Source organism: Lasiodiplodia theobromae, assembly GCF_012971845.1.
Source record: "Lasiodiplodia theobromae strain AM2As chromosome Unknown scaffold_5, whole genome shotgun sequence".
In the NCBI taxonomy this organism is placed as follows: Eukaryota; Fungi; Ascomycota; class Dothideomycetes; order Botryosphaeriales; family Botryosphaeriaceae; genus Lasiodiplodia; species Lasiodiplodia theobromae.
The window spans coordinates 512,436-528,266 of NW_023336541.1; the positions used below are offsets into that span (position 1 = coordinate 512,436).

At 56.3% G+C, this 15,831-nt stretch overlaps 4 protein-coding genes across 4 annotated transcripts; all 4 read right to left on the reverse strand.

Moving 5' to 3' along the window:
* Positions 1–33: 33 nt before the first annotated feature.
* LTHEOB_2005 (Histone acetyltransferase) lies at positions 34–1,340 on the reverse strand (the record flags this gene model as incomplete). Its single annotated transcript, XM_035510770.1, has 4 exons — positions 34–389; positions 458–746; positions 811–906; positions 966–1,340. The coding sequence occupies 4 exons, from the start codon at positions 1,338–1,340 to the stop codon at positions 34–36; spliced, it is 1,116 nt and encodes a 371-aa protein (XP_035364945.1).
* A 1,672-nt stretch (positions 1,341–3,012) lies between these two features.
* Positions 3,013–4,003, reverse strand: LTHEOB_2006 (BTB/POZ domain containing protein; the record flags this gene model as incomplete). The annotated part of the gene is made up of 5 exons (XM_035510771.1): positions 3,013–3,390; positions 3,445–3,639; positions 3,689–3,731; positions 3,796–3,873; positions 3,927–4,003. The coding sequence occupies 5 exons, from the start codon at positions 4,001–4,003 to the stop codon at positions 3,013–3,015; spliced, it is 771 nt and encodes a 256-aa protein (XP_035364946.1).
* Positions 4,004–5,076: 1,073 nt separating this feature from the next.
* LTHEOB_2007 (BRCT domain-containing protein) lies at positions 5,077–6,156 on the reverse strand (the record flags this gene model as incomplete). Its single annotated transcript, XM_035510772.1, has 1 exon — positions 5,077–6,156. One exon carries the CDS (start codon positions 6,154–6,156, stop codon positions 5,077–5,079), a length of 1,080 nt encoding a protein of 359 aa, XP_035364947.1.
* A 5,073-nt stretch (positions 6,157–11,229) lies between these two features.
* Positions 11,230–13,687, reverse strand: LTHEOB_2008 (C6 finger domain-containing protein; the record flags this gene model as incomplete). Its single annotated transcript, XM_035510773.1, has 6 exons — positions 11,230–11,375; positions 11,434–11,510; positions 11,567–11,608; positions 11,669–12,160; positions 12,208–13,184; positions 13,235–13,687. 6 exons carry the CDS (start codon positions 13,685–13,687, stop codon positions 11,230–11,232), a joined length of 2,187 nt encoding a protein of 728 aa, XP_035364948.1.
* Between the last annotated feature and the right edge of the window lie 2,144 nt (positions 13,688–15,831).

Here is a 15,831-nt window from a genome sequence, read left to right on the forward strand (position 1 = left end):
ATGCAAGGAAACCTAATGCAAGCTTTTTTTTTTCTAGTCACCTCCAGCATCCTCCCTCCTGTCCCGCGCCGTCCACTCCACGGTTAACGCATTTGCGTCGACAGGCGGCACCAGGCCGACGCCATTTTCAAGCGCCCATCTCCGCACCTTGGCCTTGTTGAGAACAGGAACTTCGTCAGGGGCAGAATTGGACTTTTTGTTAGTGTTCGGTCGATGTTCCAACACCTTCATCTCCTTGAGCGTGGTAACGATATCCTCTAGCAGGATGTACGTTGCGGCGCTGACATCGCGCAACGTGACGTTGCGCTTCATCGGAACGGACAAGATGTACCTTGCGATTGTAGCGGACCAGTACGCCGTGTAGCCACGACGGCCAAGCTCCGAAAGGGCTGCCAAGTCCGTTAGACCTCGCGGAAAAAGGGAAATAAGAGGAGGAATGAGCAAAGTTGATACTCACGCTTTTCCGGACCGCCAATGCGTCCTTCTCGCCGGCTCAATTCGTAGCTCACGCCCATCAACATCTGCCCCAGACCTTGCCTCTGCCACGGCGGGAAAACCAGAATGCAGGCCAAATTATTGTTGTCCCAGCTCATCTTCTCTTTGCTGAAGAAGCCAATGACCTGGCGCGATCCGGTCATGGGGTTGGTGTTGACGAGCAAGTAGTACAGAAAGGTGGTGACATCGTAAAAGACGGACTTGGTGTCGAGGAACAGCTTCCCGAAGAGGGACAGATTCTGCGAGTAGAGCTGGGCGTGGGGGCGTCAGCAATATTGGAATGTGGTGGCGCTTTGGAAGGATCGACACACGCACCTTGTGCTCCTCGCCGTCGACCTCGTGTATCGAGTAGCAGTCCTTGGCGTAGATTCTGGTGCCCGGCGGTGGGGCGTCCTTGAGGCTGCAGACCTTCTGCTTACGCGCATCAGCCTCAGCTGCGCCAACAAAAAGGGTTGTATGGGAGGACGGACCGTGTGGCCGAGGAAGGGGATCAGCTCCTTCGAGTACTTGAAGCACCACTGGCACACGTACAGGCGCTCGACGCGGCGGCCGACCAGCTCCTCCGGGTAGAAGGACGGGTACCAAGGCTTGACGAGCAGGTCGCCCAGCACGACGTTCAGCACGTTGGGCTCCATGGCGGCGGGCCGCTGCTGTTGCTGCGGCTGCGGGCGCGGGTCCTGCTTGTTGGCCGACTGCGGCTGGGGTGCGGATGGCGGCGCAGCAGTGGTGGCCATGGTCGGCGTGGGTACTGTCATGGTCGTCGCGGCGGCAGCTGCGGTGGTGTCGCCGGGCGGCGGCGCACCATTGGGGCTCGCGCCCGGTCGGGAGGCGGTTTCGGGGCCCATGGGCGGGGGGGACGCGGGTCGTGGACTCTTTTTTGCTGGCCCCCTTCCGTCGCTCGCAATCACATCGTGTTTGGCTGCGGCCTGGCGCTTTCTCGTGCTGTGAGGTTGCGCACGTCGCGCCGGAAGCGCCAAGTTCGGCGAACGCGTGCCCTGGCTGCCGCCCGGGCGGGGTTCCCAGCCGTCGCCTCCTCACCACCTCCATCAACCTCATCATTGAATTTCGCTGCTTTTTGTCTTCCATTGACGATAGTTCTGTACAGAGGACTCGCTACAGGGAGGTATCGGAGCCGAAGGTCAGCGTGAAGAATATTAAGGCCCCAGGCGTCATTCTCTTCTCTTTTTTTTTCTTCTTAGAAGAATAAAATAGCGTAAGTATGCCTCCATTCCTTGTCTTTCTCCAATGGAAAAAAAAACATTAATGGGTCGTTGAAGCTATCGTCCGGATGTAAATGTGGAATTAATAATTAAACATTCACGTCCGGACGATAGCTTCAACTACCCATGACATGAGCAAAAATTCACGCTAGCCATCGGCTGCAAGAGGGGACTATAGATTCCCACACGACGGGCCGGCCCGGTCAATCTTTTGCTGACACTCTGGTGGACAGGCGTTGGAGGTCACGTTTGAGGCGCTGGCCCTCTCGGGAGTTAGCTGGCGTACACGCGGCATGGTGTACCAGCACTGCTAGCGCGGCTATCTGAAGGTCAGGGAGATCTGGCATGAGCTTCACTAGGTAAGTCTGATCTGGATCCTCCGTCGAAGGAGCCACTGATATACGACCTACGCAGCAGACGTTACGTCTACCACTACTCCATCAGACCGATGGCGTCTGTCGTCGGCAACTTTAGGGGGGTTTCATTGATGGGGGCCGCCGGCGTGCGTGGTCAGGCGAAATGACTGGCCGCAACTCCGCCAGATTAAGGCCCGGACTAATGGGGAGCTTTTACGTCACCGCCGGTGGCTTCTTCTTTTCCTTCCCAGGCCGGCGAAGGTGAGCTCGTCACGATCTGGGTCTGGCGGTACTTAAAGGGAGGGCTCCATTCTTCCCTTTTTCCCCCATCAAAATGAAAATGAACATATGTGGGTAGTTGAAGCTATCGTCCGGACGCATATGTATAATTATTAATTCGACATTTACATCCGGACGATAGCTTCAGCTACCTATGATATGTGCCCTTCTCTTGGGTTTTCTTTTTATCGAATCGTTAACCATACGTAGGTAGTTGAAGCTGTCGTCTGGACGAGACTGTGGACTTAAGAAAATTCGACATACACGTCCGGACGATAGCTTCAGCTACCCATGACATGGGCAAAAAAATAAATCCACGTCATCGGCTACGAGAGGGGACTGTATAAGGGCATCTAGCTGAAATTTTGCTCTGAGAGAACCCTAAAGAAAGTATACTGGATCCCCTCAAATCCTAGTAGGTGTCGAAAACATTCCCAAACTTTTCTCGTTTGTCCAAATCGAATTTTATTTTGAGAGCATTTTCAAGCCCTGTCAAATCCATACCCATGTTGAAACCCAAAACTTTTCTGTGTTGATAAGCCTTAAAAGCTCCAAAATTGAAAGACCGCATAAACCATTTGTCAGGAGCCAAATGCCGCCATCCGTGGCACCTAATGCCGAGTCCTTTTTTGCTTTTTTGAATTGCCCCCTTGACGAGAAGCTCAAATCGTCCTGTTCCTCGGAGCATAGTCGAACTTCCTCTTCTTTGGAGTCGGTGAGTTCTGGTCGCTCGAGCCACTGGATCCTTCCGAGGTCAAATCCTCTGTCTCCTTACGCAGGAACGGGGCCGCGCGCTTGAGGATGTCTCGGGCGAGATCGGTATTGCTCATTAGCACCATAAACGTCTCTTCAGTAGCCAGAATTATGTCGAGGTGCACCTGAACGTGGTTGACGACATCAGCCCTGAGGCTGACATCAAAGACCGAAGTCTTCTCATAGACGTCAGCTGCGACGTGGAGGATCAGGTCCGAGTCGCCGATCGCCTTGAAGCGGTAGCAGAAGGTCCCCGCAATATCGTTCATAAGATTCCTGATGGCATACTGTGGAACTTTCAGCTCATGAGCCATTGAATTTGCAAAGACGTCATCTCAAACCTTGTCCGAGGCCACATAAAGGCGGGTAAGCTTTTCCAGATTCTTCTGGATCTTGACCTGCGAGTATTCGCCGCCGTACTTGCTATGTATATCACGACCCTCGATCAGCGACACCTCGACGCCATACAAGTGTTCAAGAATGCCCTCGACCGTCTCTGCATCCTCGGTGAGATTGATGCGATCTGTTCCGGTCTCCTTGTCGAGGTATCAGCATTGCGCTCACGGTGAGAGAGTGTCAACTTACAAGGCCGCAGCAACCTTTGAAGAATTGGTTACGCGTACAAATGCTACAGGAACAACTCAGGTCAGCATGCGTATTTTTTCAATGCGGTCGGTAGAGGGATGACATACACGACGCGGTGTGCCTTGATGATGATGTTGTCACCACAGACAATGGTGATGTCAGCCCCGTTTTTGTTTTGGTAGAGGCTAAACTTCATGTTAGCTGCGCTCGCCACAGGGTATTGGTGGAAGCTACTTACTACTGGCCTACACCGTCCATATTCTGGGCGTCAGGGCCCTGCGAGTGGTGGGAAGATACCACAGCGTTTGACGCCATGGTGTGTGTGCGGTCGTAGTTGTGTAGAATGAGTGCGATGGTGTTGGGTGTTTGGAGGTTCAGGTCAAGGGTGGTCGGTATTTATAGACAACGAGCAGTAGAAGATCTTCGGGCAAGATCAGTTGGACGGAGGGAAGTAAGGTGCCCACCTGCCTCATTTAACCACACTTGCCCGCAGCGTTTTTGAGTCGATGACTTCGGAAGTCGCGCATCTCACACCCGTTGACTTGCTAGCTGATATACAATAGGTGCCGAAGTCTAGCTAGGTGTTGGTGAAAGTTGGCCTCACTTTGGCATCGAGAGAGTAAGAGGGCGGGATTGAGGCCCGCTCTCTAGAAACAGCTTATGGTGCACGTCGGATGCCGGCGATGGACGCGATGAGACACATATGACAGCGCAATATTTAATCGTAGCTCAATCTGGATTACCGACCGCGCTAAGATATTTTCTTATATAAGGTGTAGCAGATGACTACGTGCCGTTGGCTATACGAAATGTTAAAGAGTCAGGCAGCGGAGCAGGCAGAACAACGAAAAAAAAAAAAAAAAAACTATGTCGGAGTCCGCTTAGACAACTACGAGTACATAGCTCGGAATCGCTCTGTTACGGCCTTCATTTTTCTTTAGCCATCTAGTAACACGCTGGAGCGAAGGCTTGGTTATGTCACCCATGCCCGAGGGCCGGGCGCTAAACCAGACGCTGAAGAGCTTCTTTATATGGCACTTCGAAACCAGGTGAGGTCACTGCCTAGCTGGAAAGTAACCCAATTGGGTGCATGCAAACTGACATGCGCAAACCACTAGGCCAACCTACCTGTGATGTAGGTTTAACTAACACCTTAACCTTTGAAGCACCGCGTCCGCATCGCGCCTTGACAACCCCCCGCCCGCCGTAGCATGCTTCCTGCTCACATCTTGTCCAGCGCGTCCGTCACCCACACGGACGATATAGCAAGAGACATGACTTTACTTGATCATGATTGAAGCCACCTTTTTCATTGCGGGTATCTAGTATTCGGTTCGCACCATCAAAGGAAGACAACGCCAGGCCCAATGCTTTCCATTCCCGCTCTATCATGCCTTCTTTGATCCTGCGCTGTCCCCGCGCTTGAACATACCGTAGACACTTCTCTGCCCCGCTGGCGCAATCTTCAGGTTCGAGAAGCCCGCCTCCGGTAGCCGTTTGCCCGCTCGGACGCTCTCAACCACCCATTCCACGCCGACGTATTTCAGGCCTTGTCCCCCGACGCGAGTTATCTCCTTCTGTAGCTTGCCACCCGCGAGACCCCCGCCAGCACCACCTGCGCCGCTACGGCCAAGTATCACATGTGTTATGGTACGACGGCCCAATGCGATTGAAGTGCTCGCGCCGTGCATCGCCAGCAATTGCCGCAGCTTGTGGTCCGAAATCGTCGGCGCCGTCGAGCCGTTGATGTAGAAGCAAAGCCCGCGAAAGATTTGCTTCGACGTTGGAACTACCTCCTCCGCATTCTCCACATCGACGGAACTTCCCTCAGGATTATCGTGGCGCTTCCCTGCAGGCTCCCCTGTTCGATCTACGGCCTCTCCCGCGCGGCCGTCGTCACTGCCAAAGCTTGTCTCGTCCGCGCCATGGCCGCGCACCGATTGGCCACGGCGACCGTCTCCAAGCTCTCCCTCCGCCTTCCTCTCCTTCGACGCGCGCTCCATGGACTCCCATATGGCCAGCTGCCCCTTGCCCCTCAGGCCCGGCGCGCCCCTTTCCCAGCCTCCGTTGGCCTTGCGGCCATCCTTGCCAAAGCCCTCACTCCCGGCCCCCACAGTGTCCGAAAGCCTCACGCCACCGCCTGCGCTGCCGGCGAACTGTGCCGCAAGCTTTGCGTTGCGGGACTCGCGCCACGACGTGCTTCCCGCCAGCCGATTTTCTGCGCGCTGGTGACCGGTCGACGACGAATTCCAGGGATCAAAGTGCTGGCGCGTGGGTTCTGCAGGGCGGTCGGGGCGCGGGATACCCCGGCTTTGAGACGCGTGCCTTGCTGCGGAAGCCGGCGAGCGGGGTGGCAAGGGTTGTGCGGATGGCGGAGGAGATTCTGACGGATGGCGTGTCAGATTTTGTTTCGGCGTGTAGGGGTTCACGGGGGGAACCGGAGGTCGCGCTGGCCGCTCCTGGGGCATTTTGAAAGAATAGAGAGTAGAAAAATGGTCGCGAGGGCGCTGTGCGAATTAGCAAAAAGGTGTCGACGGACGGGCACGACGCGGCGACACGCAGCCACGTGAGCGCGCAATCAGCGCAATCAGCAATGACATCACCGCGCCGATGAATAAGGAAAGCTCAAGTAAGGGACGCGCGGCTCAACCCTAAAGCAACTCCAAGCTCTTTAATCCCACTTCTCCTCGCTGTTTTCGCGCGTCTCTGGACTTTTTTACGTCTTGATTTCGTCCTGGCATCGAAAGCTGCCAAGCAATCAGGAATATGCGGAGGTCACCCACCACGCGCCCATAGGATCTCCGTTAAGATCCCAGCCCGCATGATCTTCCGCATCGCTGCGGACGGGCCAGACGTCACCTCCATCTCTTTCGGGCTTCTTTCAACCAGCAAAATGCATTCGAGCACCTGTAGTCGTTTGCCGAGGCACGCGCTCGAAGCATATTCCCCCAGATCCACGCGGCAAGCTTTAGGCTGATAGACGGATCACTGCACGCTTAACTGGATAAGGCCAGTCCGGCGTCTTTTCCACACCAAAGCTCCAGGCAAAAAGAGCCAATGACACCCACGCGCCGACGCCCATAACAAGATCCACACGAGCAGAAAATGAGGAAATATTCTGCGCTACCTGTCCCCTGAGAAGACCGGAGGTAGTCGCGGCAGTTCAGGCAGATTGCCCTCGGTTACTCAGCTACGGATCCTTTCGTCCGACATTTTCCGATTTCGTCTACCGCTCTCGCGAGTCCCTGTCGGAAATCCTTGCACGGCGGATCCATCTCCTCACAACAACATCCACATCAAAGAGCTTGGACACACCAAAGGGAGGTTTCATGCGCCTGCTGCTGACCGGTCAGCGCGCTGAATGACACGACCATGCAGGGCGCAAACGGCGCTTCCCAACCTTGCGGCCGAGAGATACTACTCTTGTGCGTGCTACCAGCGTCTACGTTTACGAAGGTCCTGTTTACTCCACCCTTGCTGACGTCGCCATGATCAAGTTGTGGACCGTTGGACGTGTGAGAGAGGCTGTGCTGGCTATTATGGGATCGAGCTGCTCCGTTCTCCTCGTCGCAGCCTTGGGCCAAAGATCTGCTCTATCACCTGAGAGTTGATCTTCGCGAGCGGTTTCGTCTCACTTCACAGAGTAATGGGATCGAACATCCAGTCGGATTCGGCAAGGAGGTGCAGAGGAGGATCTCGTCTCGCGTCCATCAGACATACGATGTGCAAGTCATCACCTGGTGCTGGGGCTCTCCCTCGTTTCGAAATGCACGATTCGTTGTCGAGGGCATCGAAAAGGGCCGCGTCTCGCGCCCCCTGGCACGCCCGACGGAAAATATGGCTACCTGACGGACCCCTGTCACGAGATGTCGACTACTGCGTGTAGCAGCAACGCCTACTTGCTGTGCAGTCAGCTTTGCTCGCAAAAGCCACTGCCGGGCCGTCTTATACTCGATGACGCCGGCAAACGCGCAAAAAGAAATGCACCTATCACTGTCGCACGCCCGCGCGCCCACCGGTCCGACGGCGCCTTGGCTCTGCATCCTGGTGAGCTAAACACGACGGACAAAGGCAAGACCGGCAGCAGCACGACTTAGCGACCATCTTGCTCGCGCCCCAACAACCCCTCCGCCACCGGGAAATTACAGGTACCGCGAGATACCGACAGCCCTTCGCGTATCGCCACGCACATCATCTCGGAATGCGGAAGAGGCCCGAAGACTGCCAGAGGAAATCGACGTTAAGCGTGCATTGCAGGAAAAGCGCTTAAGCAAATAGTTCATGCACCCCAGATCCCAAGAAGCGCGCTCTCCGAAAGGCCAGCACGCAGCGCACGCCGGCAACTGCGGCCGTTTCAGTGTCACACCACCCCACCTTGGCTCGCTACCTTTTCTTCCGGTCTCCCCTGGAGCTCGACTCACGCAGGGAGGTCCTGATGAAGAAGTCCAAACGATTCCACCGCACCAAGAGGCACCCTTCGCAAACCCCACCGTATAAGTCACCGCCACTATATGATAATCGTCGGGTGCCAACGGTGAGAACTCCGGTTCCGCAAAAATGCGCACAGAGCGCCCACAGGTCCGCACCAATGCAGCAAAGCACCCGGCGAACGGACTTGTTGGACGTTGGACGACCACAGCGACCATTCTGGACAATGACGACTTGTCGACGTACCCATGCTAACACATCTCCGCGCTTGCCTTGTCCCCCATCCCCTGCCCTCTGTTCTCCACCTACTCCTTTCACCTGACTGCTCCCTGCATCCCCTCCCTCATCCGCGCGCGCGTCGCCCAAACACGTCCTTCTATTGCTCTCGGCATCTCTTCCTGTCTTTCTCTCTGCTACCTAAATCCGACCCCGGAGACCTTAGCTCCGCCTTAGGGTCTACGGCCAAGTTCTAAGCCTTTCTTCGGCATCTGCTCCTCTCCAACCAGCTGCTTTGAACTGCTCGTTCCAGAAACCTTCGACGGGGTAAAATTTGAGGCAAACAAGGCTCCCTGCCGGACTTGAACAGCCATCCCAGCAACGCTAAGCAGAGATGGGACAAATCGAGCGTGCCGCGCCGGCCGGGTGTGCACCGAGCGGCAAGCAGCGACCCACACCTCCGGGGTTAATTCCTGTCCCCGACGTCTCCACGAGTGAGGTCTGTCACTAACTGTCCACTTTCTCTTGCTTGCTTTTTTCCCTTTCTCTCCACATGCCGCTCCCGCGATCGGCATAATGACAGCTCTACTATAATCGCAAAGTGGACAAGCTTCGAGTCCACACCCTCTTTTTCCATTTTTTTCTCCTCTCGTCGCGACTTTTTGCTGTTGTCTGGGCGGTAGCTACGCCTAGGCCTGGCGGGGCTTGACTCCATCTGGCGTCGCTCTTGGTCTGTCTTGGTTCCTGCCCCCCCATTCCGCCCCACCCTGCTTGGCCACGCACGCTCACGAGATAACTGTTGATCCGTTTTTTCTGATCGAAACAACAATCCGATGGTAAACGAAGTTATGACATTTGGGCACCACCCAACCCCATTCGCACCGTTTTACGTATCCACACGCTTCGGAAGAACCTTCCCGCAAGCAGCATCCCCCTGCTCTTTTTCCCTTGTGCTCTCACACCACCTTCATTTCCGCATTTCGCCTGCACCCAGGAAACAAAAAGAGTGGGACGACATGACCCTTCTGAGACTTCGTCAAACCTGCTAAGGTGGTAGTGTAGTGCATAGTGCATTTTCTTGTCAGCTGGTCTCTCGTCCATACGCTCGGAGAAGAGCGAAGGATGAGGACTGCGATAAAGAAATAATAATAAAGACAACTAAGCTTTGTTTTTTTTTTTTTAGTGACTCGCTCATCCTTCGCATACACCGCTCAGAATCCTTTAGTGCCGGCCTTTTTACCGTTACCCGCCTCCCATGTTTATTTTTTTCTTAACGTCATTTGTGCCTCTTACTTAACTGCATGGCGCTATGGCACTTTCCACGCCACATCCGTAGAACCTTGTCTCATTCATCCAGGAACCCAGTGATAGTCTGCGTCTGAATAGATAGCTATTTCTTTGACTTCAAAAAATGTCTCAGTATAAGCGAAGGAGAAAAAGGAGAGGACTATACAGCACAGAGTGGGTCTGCTCTTCCTTCCAGGGAGCTTAGACACACCAGCGCATCAGGATCTAGACACCGCACACCAACGCATAATCAAGAAGATCTAGAAACAACAGGAAAATCCCCTACACGAATCATTTTTGGCACTCATGAATCGTTTTGCTGAGCGCCGGGTTTCTGAATCATGTAGGCACTACGTGTATATCTACAGAATACGAAAAGTGGACCGCCCGCGTCAAGCCTACTTTGTTTTTGTTTTTCCTTTTTGCTTAACAATCGCGACTCAGACGGGACCGAGAATTCGGCGAAAATGGGATAAGGCAGGACAACCGTCCCCTTTCATTTCAGACAGGCCAATTGTCACAGAAATTTTCAACAACAACATGGGTATCTCAGTGCATGTATGTGTGTGTGAAGGTGTGTGTGTTGGTTAAAAGGATGGCGTCATTCGTTACTTTTTGCGTGATCCGCTTTCGTGAATATGCATCGTAAAATTTCAAATGGTACATGAAGAAAAGAAATTACAAGAAGGTAAAGAAAAGGGCCAAAGAAGACCAAGAAAAACCAAGCAAGACCTCGCGAACCTTTGCCTCCATCGTATGCATAAGGCACTCGAGGTCTTGAGGCGGAATTGCGCAGTGTCGCTTGGAACGCCACTGCCGAATCGACGACCTCGATGGAGAGAAGGAGCTGGAAGAAAGGGGACAGGGATCTCGAGTATTGAATGCGCGTGCGTGGATGAGCGGCGGCGCGCGGTGAGCGCGCTGTACCCCGCAATCCCCTTTCCCTTTTCCGAAATTCCAGGCACCGGGGCAACTTGGAAATAGCCGGGCCACTCATCCCAGCACATCTCATCCCGCTGCTCCCGTGTCGTCACCCACCAAAGGGCCACGGCCCCAAGGCCAGAAACGAATCCAGACTGGAAACCTGCATGCAGGGCCCTGAAGAAGTCGATCGGCACAAGCACCTGCATATTGGCACCATCAGGCACCATCTCAAACAGTGTCAGCTGGCCCCCAACACCCCGCCTTCCACAAGCGCGACTCCAATGATTCCTTCTCGTTTTCCTCACCCCCCCCTGTTCCACGGTGAGGATAGTTAGATCGCACTTGCCGCCGGGCTGAGGGCCTGCATCTGGAAGCCAAAAAGAGAAACTCGAGGGGAGTGGCGCCCAGGGTATCCAATGAGAGAGCCGCACGCATCGCGTCATACGGGTAAATTGGCAACACAGCCGAATTGCCCATTGGACGGACGGGTGAAAGATGGAGGTGTCATAAGACGAGGGGCTGCAAAACCTGTACGCGGAGGTGGCGCAACAGGGCTAGCCTACCTCGTAGCATCGTGGGTGTGGGGCGGGGTGTTTTGCTCGAAATGTTTGGGGACAGGAGATGAAAGGTCCGCGTCCGCGTCGAACGAGGGTTGTATTGATGAGGTGCATTGAGCACATCCCTCATCAAACCTTCAAGCCGGCAGATCGCAAGAACATTTGACGTCGTTCCTCAGCCTCGCGAATGATCTCGGCCGACAGGCGGAGGCTGGGCGCCAGATGGGCGTAGCGCTCAATTTCGAGGACCACGTCGTTTATGATAGAATCCATGGCTGTGACAGACGTCAGTGTGCGTGCGTAGCGCGCTAATGCGAGAATTTGTGCCCGTACCTGCTGGCGGCGGCAGAAGTGCCGAGAGCGAGGGTGACATAGTCGCCCCCATGACGAGCAGGGTTTGCGAAACGATTCTGCAGGAGATTGTTAGCCTCAAGTCACTCCTCCATGGACGGTTCTGGTCACTTACGACAGTGCGCCCTGCCACAGATAGGGAAGGTGGCCGGCATGACTGGTTGCAGGGGTCAGATGCGACTTATTTCCTTTGCGAGGCTGATCATGGGTCACTTACTGCGCGGAGATATGCTCCAATTGGCGGATGCAGGCTTCCAGGCACCGTCGACAATTCTCCTGCACCACCAAGTCCATGGCTGCCGATTCGTCATTGAGCACGGCGAGGATGTATGGCCGGAAAATAATGGTTCTGCATGCAAAGTATCGCAGGCGCAGCACCGTCTGTACGGGATTCGACAGCGGAACTCTGCTGTGCGGGAACTGCACCGGAAGAGGCAGGCCCTCATACCACTGCGTGAGCTGAAAGTCTAGCTCGGCGACCAAGGGCTCCAACGATGCAATGGATGTGTTGGTCGACGTCTTGGTGTAGATGAGGTGGCTGACGCGGTTGAGGAGCCGTCGCAGTGCGATTTCCGCCAGAAAGTACCACAACTCGTCGCGGCCGGCCGGCGGCTCGTCACCCTCGTCCTCGAAACCGCCGGGTAGGCCCACGGTTTCCTCGAACTGGACGATGCCCGAGTGGGGGAGGTCGAGCTCGGCGAGCAGATCGCTGCGGAAGATTAGCTTTCGTCTGACGGAACGACTATTGCCCATTACCTTTCAAAAAGCAGCGTGTTCCAGTACACTCTCTCGCTCAGTTCCTTGGCGTGCGGGGGTAACCTGCCTGGCGCACTGAGCAGCAACTGAAGCTTCATGCTCGTGTTCGTCAAAAGGTTCCAGGCTTCAAGCGGCCTGACGATGTAGAAGAGGTATGCTGAGGCCAGTATGTGGCATTGCGCTGCGAGCGTGTTGTTTCTGGTCATGAGGTTGGGAAGGAGGGCCCATGCGGCGGCGAAGTAAGACATGCCCGGCGGATCCTTATCTCGTGGCTGCTGCGATATGCTGCCCGCATTGCTCGCAGCACCGAGGGCAAGGACCAGGAGGACGATGCAGCTCTCAGGGCCCTCGCGGAAGCCATTGGAGAGAGCGGTGCGGTAATACGAGTGCCAGTTATACGGATTGACGCAGGCGTACCACACGTTGACGCGGTCGAAGAAGGCGTGGACGTAAATGTTGGTGTTGGACAGGTCGAGGCGTTGCGAGGAGTTCAGGTGCAGCGGCTCGCGGGCCATTTCCAATTGGAGTAAGACCTGTGGGTCGTACGGCCGCGACACCAGGTCCCGGATCATGGGCCACTGCAGCAGGTGCAGGGCTGGGGTACTGTGGATCTTGGGCATGGTCGAAATGTTGTTGGATAGGGCGGTCGACCACGTCCCGAGTCCGTTGAGGGGGAGCATTCCCATGGCGGCACCGGGCCCCTGGCGCATCAGCACGTCTTCGCTGGTGCTGTTGCTGGCGGCAGGCGAGCCGGACGCGGCCAGGCCGCCGAAGATGCTGCTGGGTTGCTGCTGAGCGGTCATGTTGGTGCGCAAGAGGCCCTCGATGCGGTCCAGGTGCTCGAGGATCAGCTTGTCGCCGGCATCTAGCTTGATGCCCGGCTCGCGGTAGACGCACTCGGCGTTGAGCTCGGTACAGAGCCTGCACTTGGGGCGGTTGCCATCGCAGCGGGACTTGCGCGAGCGGCATATCTCGCACTAGAGCAGACGTCAGTCAAACGAAGCAGGGTGGCAGGGAGCCAGCATACCGCGATGGTGGCGCGCCTGCGCGGGTAGTCGATGGTGCCGTCGCTGGGTCTCTTCTTCGCGTTGGAGCTCTGGATGTCGGCGGTGCCGTTGGTGGTGCCATTGCTAAAGGCCGAGTGCTGGTGCGGGGTGGCCTGCGAGTCCATGTTGGACTGCACATCCCGCTCGGCGCTCGAGGTGGTGGACATGTTGCGCGAACGCTTCTTGTAGTTGCCTGATCCGTTGAGGAAGGTGTTGCTCATGGGCGAGAAGGGAAAGCAGGCGGGCGAGTCCAGCGGCAGGTGCGGCGACTTGAGGCTCGTCTTCAGCAGGAAGTTGCTGGCGTCAGGCAGCGAGCCGAGGTTGAGGGCAAAGGCATCACCAGAGCGCGAGTACTGGGCATGCGAGAGAGCGGCGGTGGTTGTTGGTTCGGCTGACAGCGGGCTGACATCTGGGGACGGCGTGACGGGCGTCATGATTGGCGGGTACGCCTGGAGCTGGCACATCGTCCGGCAGCGGCGCTGTCAGGGTGTGGCTGGAGGCTTGTCGAGGGCCTAGCCTGAGAGACGACAGGGAGCAGTTTGGGCGAGTTCGGAGACGGCGAGAAATGGAAGGCTGAGCCGGACTGGAAAGAGAGAGGCCCGAGATGAAGGCCGAGAAGGGAGAAGGCTGAGAACGAGAGAGCTGGTATAGTCGACAGCGGCTCTGGCTGCATGGACTATTTATTTCATGACGGATACAGGCGTTGCAGCTGGAGGGCTTTTGCCGCCGCTGCGGGGCCGGGGGACCTGGGGCCCTGGGGCCTTGAGCGGCGAATGAGACCAAAAACAACGAGAGTCATGCTGCGGTTGAGAGACAGCAGCATCACGTCGAGAGCGTGCCGTGGCGGTGGCAGCCACGCGAGTTGGCCGCAGTCGAGCTAAGCGAGCTTGTGGGGATGGGCGGCCGGGGGCAGCAGTGTTGCATGAGTAGGACCGTTGGCGCCCTGCGCGCTGCAGCGCATCAAGCATGCGCCCACCACGCCTGGCCCGCGGCTAATCCCTCACCACGCACGCAGATTGACGGCGGATCACCATCGTGCCGCCGCCCGCGTTCCTGCCGCGCGGGCTGTGGCTGCCCCCCGAAGGCTGCCCTCACCACTGCAATAGATTAAGGCCAAGGCCTCCACTGTATCACTCGACCGACCAGCACACACATACCCGCCCGCTGCGGGCCCCCCCGGCGCGGGCACCGAACCTCCACATCGGAAGTGCGACCGAAAGAGCAGCATCGCTGCTCATCACCCTCGCCCGCAGCCGCCCTCGAGCTGTCCCCAACTTCTGTCTTTTGATTTCTTTTCGACCCACCGCATGCCGCCGCGCCTGTTGTATAACCATCGATGCAGACTCTGAAACCCATCATCTCCGATGACGCTTGGAGTCCCAGGTTTTTGCTCGACTGAGCACCCGCCTGTTCTCAGCCTATGAATCAGCCAACAACCATACCGCAAGCCACCCGCCACCGGATGGCCTAAGCCTCGTCTGAGCATCGTCACTAACCGGCTTCGTCTCGGTCTCGCGCTTCCGCTATATGCCAGCCACGCGTTCGGCCTCCACACGTGGTGCCGTATATTACCTTCTGGAAGCCCAAAAGCACCGCTCTCTCGCACATCGAAACGTCGATCATATCTCAAGGCTCCGCACATGGTACGAGCCTGGCCATATCCCTGACCCTTCCCCGTCGTCAGATGCAACATTTCGCACGGGCACGCCCGAGGCGAGCTAGGTAATTGACGCAAACGCGCCTTGCCGCCCTCATCCGCGCGCCGTACGCATGTAGCATCAGCCTGGCAGCCGACGCCGTCCAGGGGTCGAGGGGGGATGCGCCCTGTCCTGATCGGCGCGGTATTGTAAACGGCAGATCCAACTGGCTGCTGGACCGGATGTATCCGCTGCGGGTGATGGCCGCGGGAAGAACGGGACAGGCTCGCACGCCGAGACATTTCAAGGGGAATTGCAGACGGATGACGAGTGACGAGGGTGTCTACCAGGTACCAGCCCGCTCCCACGTTGGCATGTGCAGCAATCTGTGCTCTTCATATCCGATTGTACAACACGCCCTGTATATTTCCTGGCGAAAAGAAAAAATGAAGAGCTGTGCACAGCCCGTCTGTCCTACCTTTGTGCCTGTCCTGTGGGGATCATGCGACCCGCTAACCTGCAGAATAAGCACTTTTGACACACAACGTACATGCAGCTTGCGTGCATCCACAGAGGTCTCGGCTATGCCGACCACTGATAGGCCGCCGCCCTCCACATCAGAGCACTAGCTCGCTCCTCCTCGTGGCTTGTAGACAAGAGAGACCGGTGAGAAGACGTAGATGGCTGATTCAAGTGGTAACAGGGAGAAGCGGGTCCTTTCTTACCGCTCCTTTTACAACGTCCTCCACCTTTTCAGAACACCTCGCTTAACGCCTTCTAACGACCGATGCAGAAACATGGCCAGAGGAAAAGTGGGCATTGAGCCAGTTGCACGAGCACACCGCAAGCCTTTGGTAAGAAGTCCGGTCCAGGAGCTAGCTCCTAATGTAATTCATCAGGGTGCATACCACTTGCAGACCCGCAGCTGCACCTGGACACCA